The 19,025-nt window shown below is 44.5% G+C and overlaps 1 protein-coding gene across 2 annotated transcripts in view; it reads left to right on the top strand.

Moving 5' to 3' along the window:
* Nucleotides 1-19,025, top strand: part of utp4 (UTP4 small subunit processome component) — a 56,441-nt gene that overhangs the window by 25,025 nt on the left and 12,391 nt on the right. For both annotated transcript variants that reach the window (XM_052028615.1, XM_052028614.1), the window contains 9 exons: nt 53-144; nt 646-742; nt 6,883-6,947; nt 7,840-7,962; nt 8,324-8,480; nt 8,833-8,937; nt 12,568-12,665; nt 13,252-13,437; nt 13,720-13,830. In XM_052028615.1, the coding sequence (XP_051884575.1) occupies nt 53-144; nt 646-742; nt 6,883-6,947; nt 7,840-7,962; nt 8,324-8,480; nt 8,833-8,937; nt 12,568-12,665; nt 13,252-13,437; nt 13,720-13,830 (1,034 nt within the window). The remainder of the gene's footprint in view (nt 1-52; nt 145-645; nt 743-6,882; nt 6,948-7,839; nt 7,963-8,323; nt 8,481-8,832; nt 8,938-12,567; nt 12,666-13,251; nt 13,438-13,719; nt 13,831-19,025) is intronic.

Here is a 19,025-nt window from a genome sequence, read left to right as displayed (position 1 = left end):
TGGTTGGTTAACAATGAAGCTTTTCCTAAACTGCTCTCTTTTCCTGGACAAGGTGTCGATTCCCAACTCATCATTCGCCCTCTGATGGATCAAGTGGAAACCAAGTCATATGAAACTGCTCTTCGCAAGGTCCTCTTTCCACATGTAAGCGTTCATAGTCTGCTGGTGGCTTTTGAGTGGTCATTGGAAAACTCTAGGAAAGAACTAGATTTAATGTGCTGTGTAGTGTGCCGTGGATGTAGTGTAGGTACAGTGTACTATAGTACAGATGAACCCTGCATTACTGGAAGGGGTGTTGCGTTTCTAGAAAACTGTCCATATAGTGATTTTCCATAACGTGAAGACACATCATCTTGAAAAAAATTTGTTTGCTTAATTACTTTTTTCTAATTAAATTCCATGAGAGCAAATTTTATTCCATATCATAAATTTTTGGGCAGTGACTTGTGAATTCTGTAAGTGTGAAGTTCAGAAGGGCAGTAACATGAGGTCACCGGTACATTGTGAAATTAGGTTGAATAGGTTAAAAGATAACCAGCTTTAGTTCATGTTAAGAGGCTTTCCATCAGCAGGAATGATGCGAGCTGATCATGTTGGCGAGGCAAGAATGTTGAATGACTCTTAAGAGCTATCCTTTCTCCACAGCGAAACTTGGTGTGCTGCAGTCGGACAGAAAATCTGCTCCTGTTTCAGTTCCCAGAGCAGCTTGAGTTATGGCGATTGGGCAGCTCGCATGTTAGAGGTGAGGAATGATGTTGGGGGACAGCACATTGTGAATAGCAGGGCATAGGTACCGAGAACAATTCAATTTGCTGTCAGTGCAATTAATTAAGAACAAAGTGCTGAGGGAAGAAGAACACGTGTGGTGGGATAAAGCCAATAGCCTGCACATGTACTGTGGTACAGGGTGGTCCAGAACGCTGGGGTGACCTGAAATCATACAGTATAATGACATTGTTTACCATGGTATAGCTCTGTGACTCTGGCTATAGTACAACCCAGGGATGTTTGAATCTGTGATCAATTCTATGTATCCAGTGTTTCCTCCAATCACGAGATGTGATTTCCCATGCACAAAGCCGTGCTGGCTATCTGCAATCAATCCTTGCCTTTCCAAATGCAAATAATTATTGCCTTGCAGAATCCCTTCCAATAACTTTTCCGCCACTGATGCAAGGCTCACCGGTCTGTAGTTCCCTGGCTTATTCCAGCTGCCCTTCTTAAATAAAGACACAGCATTAGGCATCCTACAGTCTTCCTGTGCCTTACCTGTAGTTAACAAAGTTACAAAAAAGTCTCTGCCAGGGTCCCAGCAAGCTCTTCCCTTGCTTGCCATAACATCCTAAGATGCACCTGGTCACACCCCAGGGTTTATCCACCCTTGTGCATTTCAGCACCACCTCTTAGGTAGTGCTGATATGCTCCAGAATATCACTGTTCCCTCTTCTGAACTCACTAACTTCCATATCCTTCTCCATGGTAAATACAGATGATTCTTTAATATTTGGGCTAACCCACCTCTTCTGTTTTGCTCATCTCTTCTAAAATTTAAGCACCTAGAGTATTTAGTTCCTAACATTTGTTTACTTTGCAACCATGTATCTGTAATGGCTATTAAATCGTACCCATTTATTTCTATTTCTGCCATTAATCCATCCATTTTGTTCGAATGCTGTGTGTAGTCAGACAAAAAGCCTTCAATTTAGTCGTATCACTTTTCCCTACATCTACCTAACGATGTAGGATATTGCCCAGGTATTTACTGTTCATAAAAAGCAAGACAAACCTGGCTAATTACCAGTAAAATAACAGAAGGTGTTGTTGACAGTGCTATCAAGCAGCAATTACTTACCAGTAATATGCTCACTGATGTCCATTTAGGTTTCACCAGAGCCACAGCCCCAGACCTGTCCAAACATGAATTCCAGAGGTGAGGCAAAAGCATCTGCTCTTGATGTTAAGGCAGCATGCGACTGAGGTTGGAACCTAGAAGCTTTGGTGAAGCTAAAGTCAAGGGGAAAATACTTCAATAGTGGGAATCTTACCCCATACAGACAAAAGTTGTTTGTGGTTGTTGGAGGTTAATCATACTGGCCCCAGGACATCATAGTAGGAACTCCTCAGGTCAACATCTTCAGCTGTTTCATCAGGGACCTTCCTTCCATCATAAGGCGAGAAGTGGGGATGTTCATTAGTAGCACCTCAGCAAATGAAGCAGTCAGGCAGGGCTGATCCGCGGCACATAAAGCTTGTGTCACAAGAGTGCTCAGCATTAACCATCAAAAACAGGAGGAAGTCTAACCACCTGGTCTTGACGTTCAATGGCACTACCATCTTTAATCCCCCACCATCAACATCCTTGGGGGCTCGATTAACCATGCATTAGGGTTTAACTGGCCCAGTTACATTCTGTAGGTTAGAAGTTGAACATTCTGTGACTCATCTAAACCTCTCCACCAGCTTAAGGTACAAGTCAGGAGAATGACACAGTACTCTGCTTGGATGAGTGCAGCTTCAGCAACACCTTCCAGGACAAAGCACCCAATTAATTGATATCCTATCCACCTTAAATATGTATTTCCTTTACCACTGATGCACAGTGGCTAAAGCGTCCACCATGTCCATATACACTGCAGTTACTTCCTCTGAAAGCACCTCTCAAACCTGTGACCTTAGCGTTCAAGAAGGACAAAGGCAGTAGGAATAAAGGAAAACAGCCACCTGTGTCTTCTTCTCCACTCTGCACTCTGTCCATTTCTGGAAGTGTATCGCTGTTCCTTCACGGTTGCTGGAACTTCCTGCCAAATAGCTTTGTGGGTGTACCTTCGTCAGAAGGACTGCAGCAGTTAGCTCATCACTGTCACCTCAAAGGCAATTGGGGATGGGCAATAAATGCCGACCTTGCTAGTGACAACCAAATGCCCAAAAAATTATAAATAAATGAAAAGTACCTGACAGACATCAAACTGCCTTTCATCGTTTTAGTTAATTCCATTATTATTCCATTATGATCCAAGGGCCCGTAACTTTAGATCTCTTGCTATTCCTTTTGGGTATGTGTTTAGTTGCTCAACCCACTGGGTTCTTCCAGCAGATTGTTTGTTGTCCATGTTGGTATTTGTCTTCCAATGAATGATATAAAACCATAGAACCATACAGCACAAAACAGGCCCTTTGGCCCACCATGTTGTGCCGTCCATCAAAACACCCTCACACTATCTAACTCCTTCCTCCCACATATCCCCCTATCTCACATTCCTCCATACGCCTATCCAACAAACTCTTGAACCTGTCCAATGTATCTGCCTCCACCACCACCCCAGGCAGTGCATTCCATGCACCAACCACTCTCTGGGTGAAAAACCTCCCCCGACATCTCCCCTGAACCTCCCACCCATAACCTTAAAGCCATGCCCTCTCGTCTTGAGCATTGGTGCCCTGGGAAGGAGGCGCTGACTGTCTACTCTATCTATTCCTCTCAATATTTTATATACCTCTATCATGTCTCCTCTCATCCTCCTCCTTTCCAGTGAATAAAGCCCTAGCACCTTAAGCCTCTCCTCATATTCCATACGCTGTAATCCAGGCAACATCCTGGTAAATCTCCTCTGCACCCTCTCCAACGCCTCCACATCTTTCCTATAATGAGGCGACCAGAACTGAACACAGTACTCCAAGTGTGGTCTAACTAGAGTTTTGTAAAGCTGCATCATCACTTCGCGGCTCTTAAACTCAATCCCACGATTTATGAAAGCCAACATTCCATTGGCCTTCTTAACTGTTCTATCCACCTGTGAGGCAACTTTCAATGAACTGTGAATATGAACCCCCAGATCCCTCTGCTCCTCCACACTGCCAAGTACCTTGCCATTCACCCAGTACTCTGCCCTGGAGTTTGTCCTTCCAAAGTGTACCGCCTCACACTTCTCCGGATTGAACTCCATCTGCCACTTGTCAGCCCAGCTCTGCATCCTATCAATATCCTTCTGTAAGCTCCGACAGCCTATCCACAACACCGCCGATCTTAGTGTCGTCCGCAAACTTACTAACCCAGCCTCCCACCCCCTCATCTAAGTCATCTATAAATATCACAAGAAGTAGAGGTCCCAGAACCGATCCCTGCGGGACACCACTAGTCACTGCCCTCCAATCTGAGGGCACTCCTTCCACCACAACCCTCTGCTTTCTACAGGCAAGCCAATTCCTAATCCACACAGCCAAGCTTCCCTGGATCCCTTGGCCTCTGACCTTCTGAAGAAGCCTACCATGAGAAACCTTATCAAACGCCTTACTAAAATCCTTATAGACCACATCCACCGCACTACCCTCATCAGTCTTCCTGGTCACCTGCTCAAAGAACTCTATCAGGTTTGTGAGGCAAGATCTTCCCTTCACAAAGCCATGCTGGCTGTCCCTAATCAGTCCATGATTCTCTAGGTGTTCATATATCCTATCCCTTAGAATCCTTTCTAACAGCTTACCCACCACAGACGTGAGACTCACCAGTCTATGATTCCCTGGACTATCCCTACTACCTTTTTTGAACAAGGGGACAACATTCGCCACCCTCCAATCCTCTGGCACCATCCCCGTGGACAACGAGGACTCAAAGATCCTTACCAGCGGTTCAACAATCTCCTCCTTCGCCTCTCGAAGCAGCCTGGGGAAAATCCCGTCAGGCCCCAGAGATTTATCTGTCTTAATATTATTTAACAACTTCAACACATCCTCTCTCTTGATATCTATAACCTCGAGAACATTACCCTTACCAGCACTCCCTTCTGCGTCATCAAGACCCCTCTCCTTGGTGAATACCGAAGAAAAGTATTCATTGAGAACTTCTCCCACTTCTGCTGCCTCCAGGCACATTCTCCCACCTTTGTCTTTAATTGGACCTACCTTTACCCTAGCCATCCTCCTACCCTTCATGTACGTGAAAAAGGCCTTGGGATTTTCCTTAACCCTACTAGCCAATGCCTTTTCATGTCCCCTTCTAGCTCTCCTCAGCCCTTTCTTAAGTTCCTTCCTCGCTACTCTATATTCCTCACAGGCCCTGTCTGAACCTTGCTGCTTATACCTCATGTATGCTACCTTCTTCTCCCTAACAAGTCGTTCCACCTCTCTCGTCACCCATGGTTCCTTCACCCTGCCATTCCTTCTCTGCCTCACCGGGACATATTTATCCTTAACATCCTGCATAAGATCCCTGAACATCGACCACATCTCCATGGTACATTTCCCTTCAAAAAGGACATCCCAATTTACACTCCCGAGTTCTCCCCTTATAGCCTCATAGTTCGCCCTTCCCCAATTAAAAATCCTCTTATCCTCTCGGCACCTATCCCTGTCCATGACAATTTTAAAGGTTATGGAGCAATGGTCACTGTCCCCCAAATGCTCACCCACCAATAGATCCTTCACCTGTCCCGGTTCATTTCCTAAAACTAGATCTAACATGGCATTCCCTCTAGTCCGCCTGTCGACATACTGCATCAGGAATCCCTCCTGGACACATTTAACAAATTCCGTCCCATCTAAACCTTTGGCACTAAGCAGGTTCCAGTCTATATTTGGGAAGTTGAAGTCTCCCATTATAACAACCCTGTTATTTTTGCTTCTCTCCAAACACTGCCTGCCAATCTGCTCCTCTATATCTCTACTGCTACCAGGGGGCCTATAGAATACTCCTAGTGGAGTAACTGCTCCTTTCTTGTTTCTGAATTCCACCCATACGGACTCTAGAGATGATCCTTCTACAACATCCATCCTTTCCACAGCCGTAACAGTGTCCCTGACCAGTATCGCCACCACTCCTCCTCTTCTCCCCTCTTCCCTATCCCTCTTAAAACACCGAAAACCAGGAATATTCAATATCCACTTCTGTCCTGACGTCAGCCACGTCTCAGTAATAGCCACAATATCATAGTCCCTCATACTTATCCAAGCCCTCAGTTCATCCCCCTTATTCCTGACGCTTCTTGCATTTAAGTAAACACACTTCAGTCCATCTACCTTACTACTTTTATAGCCTGTATTCTGCTTCTCCTTCCCCAAAGCCTCTCTACCTGTTTGATCTAACTTTTCCCCATCCCCTTCTTCCTCTGACCTACTCCTCCGGTTCCCTTCCCCCTCACAAACTAGTTTAAACCCTCCCAAACCACCCTAGCAAACCTAGCCGCAAGGATATTGGCCCCCTTCTGGTTCGGGTGTAACCCGTCCTCTCTGTACAGGTCCCACCTTCCCGAGAAGAGATCCCAATGATCCAGAAATCTAAAACCCTCCCTCCTGCACCATCTTCTCAGCCATTCCCGAGATTGCTACCCTTGAGGTCCTGTTCCTCAATCTTCTGCCTAGCTCCCTGAACTCAATCTTCAGGACCTCATCCCCCTTCCTACCTATGTCGTTGGTGCCAACATGGACCACAACTTCTGGCTGCTCTCCCTCCCGCTCAAGAATCCTGTGGACCCGATCAGTGACATCCCGGACCCTGGCACCTGGGAGGCAACATACCATCCAGGATTCATGCTCACTGCCACAGAACCTCCTATCTGTTTCCCTGACTATCGAGTCCCCTATCACTATTACATGTCTCTTTCCCACCCTTCCCTTCTGAGCAGCAGTACCAGTTCCAGTGCCAGAGACCTGGTAACTGCAGCTAGGCCCCTGCAGGCCATCCCCCTCAACAGCCTCCAAGGCGGAAAACCTGTTACTGAGGGGAACAGCCTCCGGGGTTCCCTGCTCTCTCTGTCTGCCTGACTTCACCCCAGTTCTCTACCATATTACCTCGTCCCTTCATACCCATTCTGTAACTGACTTGCTCAATAACATTAACAGGACAAGTTGAAGAGCATAGTGTGTTAATTCTATCTTGTTCTATTTTAGGGGTTCCTGGGGATGTCCTGCCAATCAGCAAGAAGCCAGAGAAACTGTTGGAGTTAAAATCCAAGGTGTGTGGGTGGAACTGGTAGTTTTTGGGTCTGAAGTTGATGGGTGCTTTAAAAACTGATTATCTAATGTAGTGACCATCAGAATCTTGAACAGTAACTCATTTCTGCATTATAGTTGAAGAGATTCCTGCTCGGCTATCTAGATGAGCTTTCTGGTTAAGAAAGCATGGAACAGTACAGCACAGGAACAGGCCCTTTGGCCCATGATGAGCTAGCAGTTAATAAGGCATACTCAATTCTGAGCTGTATGCACAGAGGCATAGAGTATAAAAGCAGGAAAGCTGTGTTGAATTTTTATAAGACACTTGCCTGGCCTCAACTGGCGTATTGTACTTGTTTCTTGTTGCATGTTATAGGAAGGATGTGAGAGGGTTCAGGGGAGATTTATGAGAATATTTCCTGAGATGATGGACTAGTTTCAAGGTTAGATTAGAGAGGCTGCAACTGTTTTCTTTGGAGAAGTGAAGTCTAAGGAGAGGTTTGATAGAATTATATAAAATGATGAGGGGTCTGGACAGAGTGGATAGTGGGAGGATGTTCCTGTTGGTGGAGGGGTCGAGGACTGGCGATGTCAGATGTCAAATAAAGTGGAAGAAATTGAGTGACGTGAGGAAAACAATGTAGCGTGAGATTGGAACCTGGAATGCACTGCCTGCAGATGTGGTGAAGAAAATTCTGTTGTGGCCTTCAAGAGGGAATTGAATAAATACATGGCAGGACTATGGAGAAAGATTTGGGGATGGAAGTAGATAGTTGCTCTGGTAGAGAGCAGGCATGGACGTAATGGGCTAAATGGCCTGTGAATCCATGAGTCTGGGTGCTGGGGGGATTTGCCAATGTACTAACCCTGTAATCAAGCTGAGTTGCTTCTCTTGTGTCTTCTCTCCTGTAGAGTTGCAATCAAATACGGTGCTGTGCAATGTCTCCTTGTGGAACCTGGATTGCATTCTCAACAATCAATAGACTCCGCCTGTATCAGATACAGTATAGGAATGTCTCCATCACTGTTAATATGGTACGATGATTTTCCTTGTAAAATGGTGACTAATGGTGAGATGGTAATGGATGTTGAGTGAAGTTGAAATCCTGTGGCATGAAGGTAAAGAGTGGTGGATGCTGTGGTGATGGGTGTGACATAAGTGCGAGGGACCAAGGAAGCATTTGTAATGTGTATTTGTCTCTCCATCGATGGGGGTCTAATATGAAAATCAAAAAAAAGACTGCAGATGCTGGAAATCTAAATAAAAACAGGAAATGTTGGAAACATTCAAGGACAGGCAGCGCCTATGCAAAGACAAACAGCCAACATTTCAGAGTCTAATACGAGTTGGTCTGTGCTGGGAGAAGCTTCAGAGTTTAACTCTTCTTTCTTACAGATTCGTCACAGAGTGAAGACGTTGCTACCGGCTCATCGGTTGCTGTTTTCTGCGGATTCCACCAGGCTGTTTATTGGCTCAGACCATGGCCAAGTTCAGGTTGTGGATCTGGCAGTGTTCGGTTCCAAGAGCATACATTCCCTTGCACCAAAATCTGGTGAGTCTTCCATGGAAAATGCTGCTGATGGCGTTACATCTAAGCTTCACGGCTATTTGCCTAATGTAAAGTTAACTGATTGGAGTTGAGACAATGTGATCGAAGTGTACAAGCTTTGGCTGTTGTTGTTGCTACTTGTCTTAGTGTGATCATTGTGATTCTTAGTCAAATAGGGTGGGTAATAGATGAGGGTAGGAAGACTTTTCTTCCCACCCATATGGTCCCTGTAAATTATGCCACCTTATGTAGGTGCTGATTGCCCTTGGGAGAGGGAGGGCTGGTGTGCCAACTTTTACTGAAGGAAGGATGTCCCAGAAATTCCTCAACATGATCTGTTCCATCCCCACTCTAGATTCCCATGAGCACATCTGTCTTTTGGCAGTGAGTGCAGATGGGAGCTGGCTGGCGGCTGCAAGTTGCAACTGTGAAATCAACATCTATAACCTTACAGAGTTAAGGTAAGAGACCAAAACTTCCAGGAAAAGCGTGTGATGGGAAGGGGTGGTGAGAAGCAGGTGTTGCGAGAGGGTATATTGGGTGGATGGGTGGGCCTGAGTAGGAGAGAAGCTGAAGGAACAGAAGGTGTGTTATGGTGTGGTGGGGAGGGAGGGGGCTCAGTGGGGTGAAGGAGGAGAAATGATGTTGGTTTAGGAAAGAGGAGCTGATTTAGGCCATAGACTATAGAACAGTACAGCACAAGAACAGGCCCTTTGACCCACAACATCTGTGGCTGACCACACCTGCCTGCCTGTGATCTATATCTCTCTGTTCCCGGACTGTTCATGTGTCTGTCCAAATGCCTCTTAAACATTGCTGTCGTATCTGCTTCCACCATTCCCCCCAGCAGCACGTTCCAAGCACCCACCACTCTGTGTGTTGGGGGGGATCTTGCAAGTAAATCTCCTTTGAATTTTCTCGCCTCTTAGCTTGAAGCTATGCCCTGTAGTCACAGAGTCATAGTTATACAGCATGGAAACAGGCCCTTTGGCCCAACTATCATCCCGGTACCTAAGAAAAACAAGGTAATGTGCATTAATGACTATTGACCAGTGGCTCTGACATCCACCATCACAAAGTGCTTCAAGGGGCTGGTCATGGCACGCATCAGCTCCAGCCTCCCGGAAGACCTTGACCCACATTAATTCGCCTAAAAGCTGAAAACAGGTCTACAGTGGACGTCATCTCCCTGCCCTACACTCATCTCTGGAGCATCTGGACAGTAAGGACACCTAAATTAGACTGTTTATTGACTACAGCTCTGTCTTCAATACTATAATCCCAAGCAAACTCATCACCAAACTCCGAGACCTGAGCCAAGAAAGCTCAACCAGCGCCTCTACTTCCTCAGGAGACTAAAGAAATTTGGTTTGTCCCCTTGACTCTCACCAACTTTAACCGATGGCACCACAGAAAGCATCCTATCTGGATGTATCACGGCTTGGTATGGCAGCTGCTCTGCCCAAGACCGCAAGAAGCTGCAGAGAGTTTTGGACACAGCCCAGCGCATCACAGACACCAGCCTCCCCTCCTTGGACACGGTCTTTACCTCTTGTTGTCTTGGTGTAGCAGCCAGCATAATCAAAGGACCCCACCCACCCGGGACATTCTCTCTTCTCTCCTCTTCCATCGGGTAGAAGATACAGGAGCCTGAGGGCATAAGTCTGGTGGTACATGCTTCTACCCCACTGTGATAAGACTATTGAACGGTTCCCTTATACAATGAGATGGACTATGACCTCACGATCTACCTGTTGTGACCTTGCACCTTATTGCACTGCACTTTCTCTGTAGCTGTGACACTTTACTCTGTACTGTTATTGTTTTTACCTGTACTACATCAATGCACTCTGTACTAACTTAATGTAACTGCACTGTGTAATGAATTGACCTGTACGATCGGTTTGTAAGACAAGCTTTTCACTGTACCTCGGTACAAGTGACAATAATAAACCAATACCAATACTCAACAACCTTCCCCCTCTCCAACTGTAATCCTTGACTTTCTGACCAACAGACCACAGTCAGTGAGGATAGGCAGCAACACCTCCAGCATGATTATTCTCAACACTGGTGCTCCACAAGGCTGTGTCCTCAGCACTCTACTCCCTATATACCCATGACTGTGTAGCCAAATTCTGCTCTAACTCCATCTACAAGATTGCAGATGATACCGCCTCAGTGGGTCATATCTCAAATAACGATGAGTTGGAGTACAGGAAGGAGATAGAGCTTAGTGACATGGTGTCATGACAACAACCTTTCCCTCAATGTCAGTAAAGCAAAAGAGCTGGTCAGTAATTTCAGGAAAGGGGGCAGTGTACATGCACCTGTCTACATCAGTGGTGCTGAGGTCAAGAGGGTTGAGAGCTTCAAGTTCCTGGGAGTGAACATCACCAACAGCCTGTCCTGGTCAAATCAAGTAGATGCCACAGCCAAGAAAGCTCACCAGCACCTCTACTTTCTCAGGAGGCTAAGAAATTTGGCATGTCCTCTTTGACACCAACTTCTATCGATGCACCATAGAAAGCATCCTATCTGAATGCATCATGGCTTGGTATGGCAACTGCTGTGCCCGGGACTATGAGAAACTGCAGAGAGCTGTGGACATAGCCCAGCGCATCACGGAACCCAGCCTCCCCTCCATGGACTCTGTCTATACCTCTCGCTGCCTTGGTGAAGCAGCCAAAATAATCAAACACCCCACCCGCCCAGGTCATTCTCTCTTATCCCCTCTCCTATCAGGCAGAAGATACAGGAGCCTGAGGGCACATACCACCAGGCTCAAGGACAGCTTGTATCTCGCTGTTGTAAGACTATTGAATGGTTCCCTTATTCGATGAGATGGACTCTTGACCGCACAATCTACCTTGTTGTGACCTTGCACCTTATTGTCTACCTGCAATGCACTTCCTCTGTAGCTCTGACACTACTCTATTCTGTTGTTGTTTTCACCCTGCACTGTGTAATGAATTGATCTGTATGAACGTTATGCAAGACAAGCTTTTCGCTGTACCTCGGTACAAGTGACAATAATTAACCAATACCAACTCGTCCATGTTGACTGTGTTGCCCAGCGAGCTAGTCCCATTTGCCCGAATTTGGCCCATAGCCCTCGAAACTTCTATCCATGTACTTAGGTAGCTGGCTTTAAAATGTTGCTAATGTGCCTGCTGATGTTTTTGACATCTCCACCATGGGAAAAAGACACTGAAATATATACCCTGTCTATGCCTCTCATAATTTTGTAATCTTCTATCAGGTCTCCCCTCAGCCTCTGACTCTACAGAGTAAACAGTCCAAGTTTGTTCAACCTCTCCTTCCAGCTAATACTCTCTAATCTAGGCAACATCCTGATGAACCTTTTCTGCACTCTCTAAAGCCTCCATGTCCTTCCTGTAATGCAGCAACCAGAACTGCACACAGTACTCCAGAATTAGCCTAACCAAAGTTTTATACAGCTGCAACATGACTTTCTGACCTCCCACAGTGCATCACCTCACACATTCTCCAGATTAAACTCCATCTGAAATTTATCATCCCACGTTTCCAACTGATCTATATCCTGCTTAATCCTTTGACATCTTTCCTCACTATCCACATCTCTGCCAATTTTTAATGCCATCTGCAGAGCTAATCAGCCCACCTACATTTTGGTCCCAGCACTGATAATTACGGAACACCACTGGTTACAGACCTCCAGTCAGAATAACACCCTTCACCCCTTCCCTCTGTCTTCTATGGCCAAACCAAGTTTGAATCCAATATACCAAGTGTCCATGGATCCCATTTGTCTTTAATATTAGATCAGCCTACTGTACGAACCTTGTCAAAAGCTTTATTAATGTCCACGTAGACAACAACCACTGCCCTCCCCTCCAGTCATCTTTGTCACCTCCTCAAAAAAAAATTAATCAAGTTTGTAAGATGTGACTTCCTGTGCAAAAAGCCATCCTGACTATAGGAGGAGATTGGGAAGAGTGAGGGAGGAATATGTTATGGAGGAAGAACTGGGGTGATGGGAGGATTGAGATACTGTGATATGATGATTGAATCCTTGCTCAATGGTCTGACAATTCTTCTTTCCCACAGCATCACTGTACTGTTCCGGTCTATAACCACCTTCCCACAGCTATGGCCATCAATCCACACACCAACAACCTGATCACCGTACACGCAGATCAGCAGGTATGGTCTGACTGAAGCTGTGCACATCTACTAGCCACCTGTCTGTCGTAATCCAATCTGTGATCTTGGGACTCTTGTCTGTGATTCCTGTAGAACATCTCTGTAAACCACATTAAAGGGCACGGGGTGAAGGGTGGCTGGGAAGTGGACATGCAGAATAGAATGGTCCCACGCATAAAAGATTTCACTTTTGTGGAAAGGCTAAAGAAGCTGACGTGATTCACCTGAAGCAGAGTACGTTAAGAGAAGTTGGGAAAGAAGTGTTCCAAATCATGAATGTTTTGATCAATGGACAAAAAGGGTTGTGACATAAAATTAATCACCCAATATTTTGAAGTATTTGGCAAAAGGCATATCTTTATATATATATTGATTTGTATAACTAGAACATGCTGCTTAAAAGGGTAATCAAAGCAGATTCAAAGGAAGTTTTTGAAGGAAATTGAGTAAACACTATAGGAGCATGAACAGGGAACTAATTCCACAACTCTCTCAAAGACAATCTGGGCAGAATGTTCTCTTTTTGTGCGTGGGCATTTTTCTCCACCAGCGGTGTTTTGTGATTGTTTTTATTTTGTCTCCTCAGATTTTTGAATTCAGCATCTATGAGAAAAAGTACACGGAGTGGAGCCGTAAAGTGCAGCAACATGGGCTGCCCACCCTCTGGCTGGAAAGGGACACGCCCATCATACATGTCACCTTCAACCCTAGAGTGGCCACACAGATCATTGTTCATGATACATACATGTTCTGTATCATTGACCAGTCGCTGGTAAGTAGCTTGACCAGATTCCTCTCCCTGCCTCTGTATGCTGCCCCACTGGCCTGTTTATATTTCTCTCAGTCTCCAACCAACCCAGTCTATGTAATATTGCCCTGCAGCCTTGGCAGTCTCACCACCATCCACCCACAACGCACTCTTGGCCCCCATCCTCCTAAACTCAATGCTCCCTATTTAGCTACTTGATTATCTGTGGGGTTTACTATTGTTGTTTATTGACTGACATTCTTTGATGCTTTTTGCTCAGGATTAATTCCCATAAATTCTTTTCAGCCCCTGCCCTCTGAGGAATCGGATATTAATAACCTGGCCACTCCAAAACCCTTGCCTGTAAGCACTCGTAAGAGCCGGGAGCACGCCTTCAAAGTCTGTAAGAAATTCAAGGTAAGATCTGTGGGGCTTACCAAATGTTCTGGGAACGTGGAATTCAACATGGAACATACTGGACCTGAGCTGGTATTGTCCTTGTGAGCCATCTAGTTTGGTCCCAGTTTCCCTATGTCTTTAATATCCCACCTTGTTTAATCCCATTCTCCTGCACTTGTCATGATGTTGCAGGTAGAGCCACGCAGCACAAAGAGTGGTCATTTAACCAAATATGCCTTTGCTGTCTCATTAATGAACTACCCAAAATTTTTGCCTTGAAATATTTAACCAGTTCTCTTTAGAAGTGTTATGATAAATGCAACCACTGCCTTTTGAGAATTGTATTGGAGACCGTCATGATTTGGTGTGTAAAAACAAAAATTATTTGTCAACTCTCCTCTGTGTACTTGCCTTAATTGTTTAACACTTTTTCAAGAGACTCCCTAATATCAACATTGCCCTAGAATATCAAAAATGCCCCTCCTTAATTTCACCATCATCCATGTCCTTCTCGCCTTGGTGAATACTAATGTGAAATAGTCATTGAGGACCTCCCCCACTTCCTCTGGCTCCAAGTATAATATATATGCCGTGGGATTCTCCTTAGTCCGATTTGCTAAAGACATTTCATGGCCCTTTTTAGTGCTGCTAACTTCTTGTTTAAGTTCTTTCTTGCTTCCTTTATATTGCTCAAGGGCCTGATCTGATTTCAGCTACCTAAGTCTTGCATATGCTTCCTTTTTGTTTTTGACTAAACTTACAATATCTCTTATGCCATCATCTAAGGTTCCTGAACATTACCATCGTTACCTTTCATCCTGACAGGAACATGCTGGTCCTGAACTCGAATCAACTGGCCTTTAAACAACTTCCATGTGTGAGATGTGGATTTACCCTCCAACAGCTGCCCCAATCAACTTCCTTCAGTTCTTGCATAATTGTAATGAACCTTCTCCAAATTTTGCACTTCTACCAGAGGTCCAGAGTTACCCTTATCAATATCTTTCTTAAAACTTACGCAATTATGATCATTGTTCCCAAAACTCTCTCCCCCCCACCCCCCCCCCCCCCCCCCCCCATTGACATAAGGTAGATTGGATTCAAAATTGGCTTGGTCCTGTCTTGGGTAGTGATAGAGGGCTGATATTCTGACTGGAGGTCTACGACCAGTGATGTTCTGCAGGATCAGTGCTGGGACCTCTATTGTTTGTGATGAATGATTTGGATGAAAGTGTGGGCTGATTAGTAACTTTGCAGATGACACAAAAATTGGTGGAGTTGTGGATAGTGAGGACAGTTGTCAAAGGAAACAGTAGAATATAGATCAGTTGGGAATATGTGCAGAGAAATAGCAAATGGAGTTTAATCTGGACAAGTGTGAGGTATTGCACTTTGGGAGGTCAAAAGGAAAGTATACGGTAAATGGCAAGACCCTTGGGAGTATTGATGAACAGAGGGATCTTTGGGTACCAGTCCATAACTCCCTGAAAGTGGCAACACAAATAGATAGGGTAGTAAAGAAGGTGTATGGCATGCTTGCCTTCATCAGTTGGAGCATTGAGTATAAAAGTTGGGGAATCGTGTTGAGGCTGTATAAATCTTTGGTTAGACAATGTTTGGTGTGTTGTGTGTCATTCTGGTCACTATATGAAGGATTGGAGGCTTTGGAGTTGGTGCAGAAGAGGTTCACCAGGATAATGCCTGGGTTGGAGAGTTAATAGCTGTAAGGAGAGGTTGAACAAACTTGGATTGTTTTCTTTGGCGCATTGGAGGCTGAGGGGCAACCTAATAGAAGTATATAAAATTATGAGAAGCACAAATAGGATAGATAGATTCTTTTTCCCAGGGTAGAAAAGACAAATACTAGAGGGCATAGCTTTAAGGTGAGGGGGGAATGTTTAAAGTAAGTTTTATTTACATGGTGGTAGTGCCTGGAACACTACTTGGGGGGTTGTGGAAGAGATACAATAGCAGTGTTTAAGAGGCATTTAGACAGACATATGAACAGGCAGGGTACGGAGGGATATAGACCATGTGTAGGTAGATGGGATTAGTTTAAATTGGCATCATGGTCAGTGCAGACCTGATGGGCTGAACAGCCTGTTATTGTGCTGTGCTGTTCCTGGTCTATGTCTAATGTTTAACAATTATCACAATGGAGATTTGATGGGGTAAAGCTGGAGATTTACGTGAATGACAATTTTATTGTTTCATACTTTCATTGGCTGTTGGGGACAATCATTGTTACTTGTGTGTTGACTGGTAAATCTTGCTGACAGTCACACCACAGGGATCCAGCAAAGGAAATGTAGTAAATTCCACTTCCTTCAGCTAGCAATACAAGTTCATTTAAAGGTATCCTGGTTCCTCATAATATGGTTGGTCAGTGTTGACTTGAGTCAAATGTGCTCTTGCTGCAGGTTGACAACATGATATATTTGTAGGAATTCTTACTGTTTGCTTTTATATTTCTTGCAAGTTTAATTCCATATTTCCTGCCCCTTCTTTCCATCATCTCATGCTTGTTTCTAAAAGTTTCTCAATCTTCTGGCCTCTTTGCAGTTTTAAATACCTTTTCTTTCAATTTGATATGGCCTTTAACCTCAGGTGGAGCCACAGATGGATTGTACTTATTGTAGCATCCTTCTCAAAATGTACTTGTTGAGAATTTTGAAATATTTCCCTAAATTTCTGCTACTGCTTCTAGGCTGTCTTTCAGCATTTTTTCCCCAGTCTATGATAGCCAACTCTGTCTTCATTACCTTTTGTGATTGCCTTTAAGTTTAAAGAACTAGTTTCAGGCTTAACTTTCACACACGTAAACAGAATGTGAATTTGTATCAGAGAAACAAAGGACTGCGGATGTTGGAATCTAGATGAAAAACACAATGATGCTGGAGGAACTCAGCAGGCCAGGCAGCATCCATGGAGAAAAGCAGGCAGTCAATGTTTCAGGTCAGGACCCTTCTTCAGGACTGAAGATAGGAAAAGAGGAAGCCCACTATATAGGAGGGAAAAGCAGAGCAGTGATAGGTGGACAAAAGAGGGGAGGTGAGTGGGCACAAGGTGGTGATAGGTAGGTGCAGGGGAGGGGAGAGAGCAGATCCACTGGGGGATGGGTCAAAGGTAAGGAGGGGTAGAAAAAAAAAAGGCTAGGAAAGGGAAGAAAAGAGGCATGGTTGGGTGGTTTGAGGGGATTACTTTAAAGTGGGAGAATTTAATATTCATGCCCTTAGCTGCAAGGTTCCAAGCTGGAAAATGAGGTGCTGTTCCTCCAGTTTGTGCTTGGAATTCTCCTGGCAGTGGAGGAGCCGAGGACTGACGTATCTGTGATGGAGTGGGAGGGGGTGTTGAAGTGACTAGCAAGGGAAGATGTAGATCATGGTTAAGGATGGAGTATGGGTGTTTCTGTGAAATGGTCACCTTGCCTGTGTTGGTCTCGCCAGTGTAGAGGAGGCCACAGTTGGAGCACTGAATGCAGTAGATGATATTAAGGGAGGTGCAGATAAATCTCTCTCCCCAAAAGGACTATTTGAGCCTGCAGTGGAGGTGGTGTAGGGGCAGGTGTTGCACCTATGGCAGGTGGGAGCAGGATGGGTGGGGAAGGAGGAGGAGTAAACTAGGGAGTCCTGGAGAGAGCAGTCCCCGCGAAAGGGGTGGGGAGGGGAAGATGTGCTTCGTTGTGGGGTCCTGTTGGAGATTGTGGAAGTGGCAGAGAATGATGTATTGGATATGTAGGCTGCTGGGATGAAATGAGAGGACAAGGGGGACCCTACCCCTGTTGGGTCTGGGAGGGGTGGGGGTGAGAGCGGAGGTGCAGGAAATGGCAGAGATATGGGTGTGAGCTCTCTCGACCACAGTTGGGGGAAGCCATGTTAGTAAAGAAGTTGGACGTTTCAGATGTCCTGGAGTGGAAAGCCTCATCATGGGAGCAGATGCGGCAGAGGCTGAGAAATTGAGAAAAAGGGATTGCATCCTTGCAAGAGACAGGGTGGGCGGAGCTGTAATCGAGGTAGCTGTGGGTGTCAAGTGGGTTTGTGGGAAATATCGGTGAACAAGGAATCTTCCTGAGAGGAAGGAGAGAGAGGTGTCAGAGATAGTCCAAGTGAATTGGAGAGCAGGGTGAAAATTAGTGACACTCTCTTTCAATCTTTGTATTAGTTTTCAAATTAATACAGATTAATATATCAATGTTTATATATGTTATACAAAGATCAGGAGAACAATCATGACATGGATAATCAAAGAACAATGAAGTTTAAAAAAAATCTGTAGATCCAACAATCTGTTAGTGAATGAATATAATATTAAGAAAGATTTATTACAAAATAAAAAGAAAAAAATCCAAAACAGGAAAAATTATAAATATATCAAACCAAACTAAGCTAAAGAAAAAAATTTTTAAAAAACTGGACTAAAATTTCTCAATAGAAACAGCAATATTATGTCATCAATTCTGTTCCTCTCTAAGTTGAAAGGTTATTATAAGGGGATCTATATCATGTGAAAATATTGAATAAATGGAGTCCAAAACTTCCTCAAATTTAAGGCGAAGGATCAACAGTGCCACTCCTAGTTTTTTTCACAAGTTTATGCATGATATAGTTTGAGAGAACCATTGAAAAGTAGTAGGGGGTATTGGATCCTTCCATTTAAGCAAAATGGATCATTTGGCCATTAATGTAATAAAAGCAATCATACGGTTAGTGGAGGGCAGATAGATGGCCAGATTCTATCCTTGGTAAACCAAAAATTGCAGTGATAGGATAAAGGTTGTAAATCAATCTTCAATACATTTGAAATAATGTTAAAAAATATCTTTCCAATATTTTTCCAAAAGAGGACAGGACCAAAACATGTGTCAAAGAGGCCACATTCGATTTACATCTGTCACACAGGATTTATATGTTGATAAAAATGAGCTAGCTTATATTTTGACATATGGGTCCTGTGAAACTACCTTAAAACTGTATCAAAGAATGTCTGGCACACATTGAAGATGTATTAACTAAATGAAGAATTTTCTTCCAAGTCTCTGTAGGTATAGATGTCTGGAGTTCACTTTCCCATTCATTAGTGGTGAAATTTATGAAACTTGAAATTTATGAAACCGTGATATGCATCTCCCTGCTGCCAGTCAGTTCAACTACCCCCTCCACTCCATCATAGATATGTAGTGTCCTCAAGGCCTCCTCCACTGCCAGAAGTCTAAG

The sequence above is a fragment of the Pristis pectinata genome, chromosome 13, assembly GCF_009764475.1.
Source record: "Pristis pectinata isolate sPriPec2 chromosome 13, sPriPec2.1.pri, whole genome shotgun sequence".
Classification (NCBI taxonomy): domain Eukaryota; kingdom Metazoa; phylum Chordata; class Chondrichthyes; order Rhinopristiformes; family Pristidae; genus Pristis; species Pristis pectinata.
Note: the sequence above shows the minus strand (reverse complement) of the source record. Positions and strands in the feature narration are given on the sequence as shown.